Source organism: Poecilia formosa, unplaced genomic scaffold, assembly GCF_000485575.1.
Source record: "Poecilia formosa unplaced genomic scaffold, Poecilia_formosa-5.1.2 Scaffold167, whole genome shotgun sequence".
NCBI lineage: Eukaryota > Metazoa > Chordata > Actinopteri > Cyprinodontiformes > Poeciliidae > Poecilia > Poecilia formosa.
In genome coordinates this window covers 1,402,313-1,405,107 of record NW_006800106.1, presented here as the reverse complement: position 1 = coordinate 1,405,107, position 2,795 = coordinate 1,402,313, and the positions used below count along the sequence as shown (strand labels likewise).

Genomic DNA, 2,795 nt, shown 5'->3' with positions numbered 1-2,795 from the left:
TGACATAGCGACAGTTTAAAAAAACATAAAAAATTTATTTCTTATAAAGGTTGCATTTTACAGCTTTAAGCCTGTTTGCTTTTGGTCTGCTTGTCCACCCATCCAATGAAACCTTCTCTTTCTGTACTTCTGTTTAATTTTGTTACAAGCTATTTTTTTTTGTTTACTTTTTTTTATTATTAATCCAGCCTTCCTCATCTTCACCTTCCTGTCTCTAGCCTGTTTTAAATTCCAGTAATTCTTGTGCACAGCGTCCTTTTAGCTCCCTTTCACCTCGTCTCTTCTAACCTGCTGGCATTTTGTCTTTCTCTGCCTCTCTCTCTCTCTGTTCCTCTTTTGCAGTCACTTACCGGCCAGTGCTGGGTGGACTGGCATGAGCGCCATCAGTAACGGTGGGGTAATGGAGCCCACACAGGGATTGAATGGGAGTATGCTAGCCAACCAGCCCGGTATGGGAGCCACAGGATACCCCACGCACTGATAGGTGGGCAGGGCGGGAGGTTTGTCAGCGATTCGGCCCGTTTGATTGGCTGCACGGCGCCCTGTGTGTGGGCGGGGGATGTTTAGACTCCGCCTTCCCGGTTTGCGGCAGGACTTAAAGACTCTTAACGGGATGTGGAACCTAACAGGGGAAGGTGACATCTGTGAAATGTAAATGATTCTCATTGGTGGGAACGGGCGAGGGAGGGGAGGGGTAATGGGAGCCGGGGAGCGCCCACTAGTGGTGGGGAAAGACTGGCCAGGGCTCTTACCTTTTTAAGTTAACTGTAAATGAGTACAAAAATGTAAAGAAGAAACTTTTGAAATGTTTTTTTTTGTCTGCCCCCCCTCCCCCTCCCCCTCCCAGGGTTTTACAAATTAATCCATTTTCACATATTTTCTTTGACGGCCACTAAAAGGTGGATTTAAAAAAAAAAATAAAAAATTCTTCTTGCGTTGGAATCCACCCACTCTAATTTGTGAACTGAGTTATTTGAGATTTTTTTTAAATTATTGGATAAAAATCAATTGCAGGGATTGTTACCACTGCTGTTTCTCCGTAAGGGCAGGTAAATATTGCACAGCTTTTTTTCCCCCCCTCGTACTCAGCAGACACATTTGGTTTCAAGGAGCATTTCCTTTCTGCATTCCTTTTCTCTTCCTCCTATTTTTTTCTGACGGCCTCAAATCCTTCTCACCATGTGTAAATAACCATCTGTTGATTCATTTGGAAATGATGTATGTATAAAAAAAAAAAAAGGAGAAAAAAAAACAATTGCTACTGTTGACTGTGGGTGCTTTGCTTTCAGTTCGGTTTTGATAATTCAACAGTTAACGGCAACATTGTACGTAGCAGAGTGGCGCTATTTAAATGTGACACTGGTACAGTGAACACAATTCTTCCTGGCAGGGATAAGACGGCATTGCCATGCAGTGCATACTTAAATCTAACAGAGTTCAAATGTTAAAAGGTGAATATGTATGTTTGAAGTTGATTTTTTTTTTTTTTAAATATCTATTGAAACGTCAGTATTTTATATTGAAACTGAGTGGATTTAACCTTTACTCTCGCTCATTTTGCCAGAGAATTGGGGAGGCCTACATCGTAACTGTTGCCTTATAGAGCTGGTTTCTTTTAGCTGACGAAACACTTTTTAATTAGGCAGTGCCTACAGACATTTTCAAGCCCTATATATATTTTTTTGTTTTTGTTTAGAAGGTTGTTCAGCCCTGATAACTGTTGACTCTGCTACTGTAATCAATGTTTTCTCTTTTTATTTCTTTGCTTTGTCCAATTAAAATGCTAATGCACACATACCACATGTTTGCTTTGTTTTTTTTTCTCCAAGAGAATGATTATCCATGAACAAAAATCAATTAGCACTTATTTTCCTATTTTATTTATTCCCCACTTTTCCACCTTTTTAACTGAATGAACAGATGAGCGGCACCATCGCTGTTCAAAATTCGAAACAGAAATCTCAAAAGCATTTGGAACCTTTAAATTGCTTCATTTGTCCAAACCGAACTTGGTTGGGATTTTCTGTGATAGACCAACACAAGCTGATTCAGAAATGAACAATTAAAAGCAAGTGATAATTTACAAATAAAACCCAAAAGTGGAGTGCATATGTATTCAACTTCAATGACTTTGTAGAGCAACTTTTCTTTTTTCTCCATTAACAACCAAATATCTTTTGGGGTAATGTTTATCCCCCGCCCCTTCTTTTTTTTTGGCGAAATGGCTTAAGCTCAGCCGTATTGGATGGGGATAGTCTGTAAAATGGTAAAAAAAAAAAAAAAAATTATTTACAAGTGCTAGTTGTATTTCTAGCCCCTAAAAATACCAGATGCCTTCAGAAATCACTTGACTAGTAAGAATAAAATAACGTAGGACTGCAACCAACCAAGACAAGTCTGTCCGCCTAAATAGAGGGTTTCAGTCGGTAGGAACCATGTCACAAGCCGCTGTGTTCAGGTGGGGTTTGTGTTTGGTCAACATTTTAACAGGTTCATTTGTTATACCAAAAGTAACAAACACTCCAAGATGAGCTGTACTTCATTTATTCCTTCTGTAAATTACAATTTAGTTTAAGAGATTATAAAGTCCAAAAGCGTGGATGTTCGTTGTAGTTATGGAAAACAGTTTGTACTTTTCCAATAAAGTTAAGTTTTTCTTTAGACACTGTAAGAAGTGCTGACAGTATGAGCACTTAGACATGACATTTTAAAAAAAAATCTCTTTATCCAACTTTAAAAACTGCCATATTTTATTTTCTGTAAATAAAGTTATTGTGAAAATCTTGCATTTCATG

The 2,795-nt window shown here is 38.4% G+C and overlaps 1 protein-coding gene across 2 annotated transcripts in view; it reads left to right on the top strand.

The window, feature by feature from the left end:
• LOC103146722 (nucleolysin TIA-1) overlaps positions 1-1,797 on the top strand; it is a 13,749-nt gene extending 11,952 nt beyond the window's left edge. For both annotated transcript variants that reach the window (XM_016677839.1, XM_007564740.2), the window contains exon 12: positions 343-1,797. In XM_016677839.1, coding sequence (XP_016533325.1) covers positions 343-481 — 139 coding nt within the window. In that variant the 3' untranslated portion in view covers positions 482-1,797. The remainder of the gene's footprint in view (positions 1-342) is intronic.
• Positions 1,798-2,795: the final 998 nt, after the last annotated feature.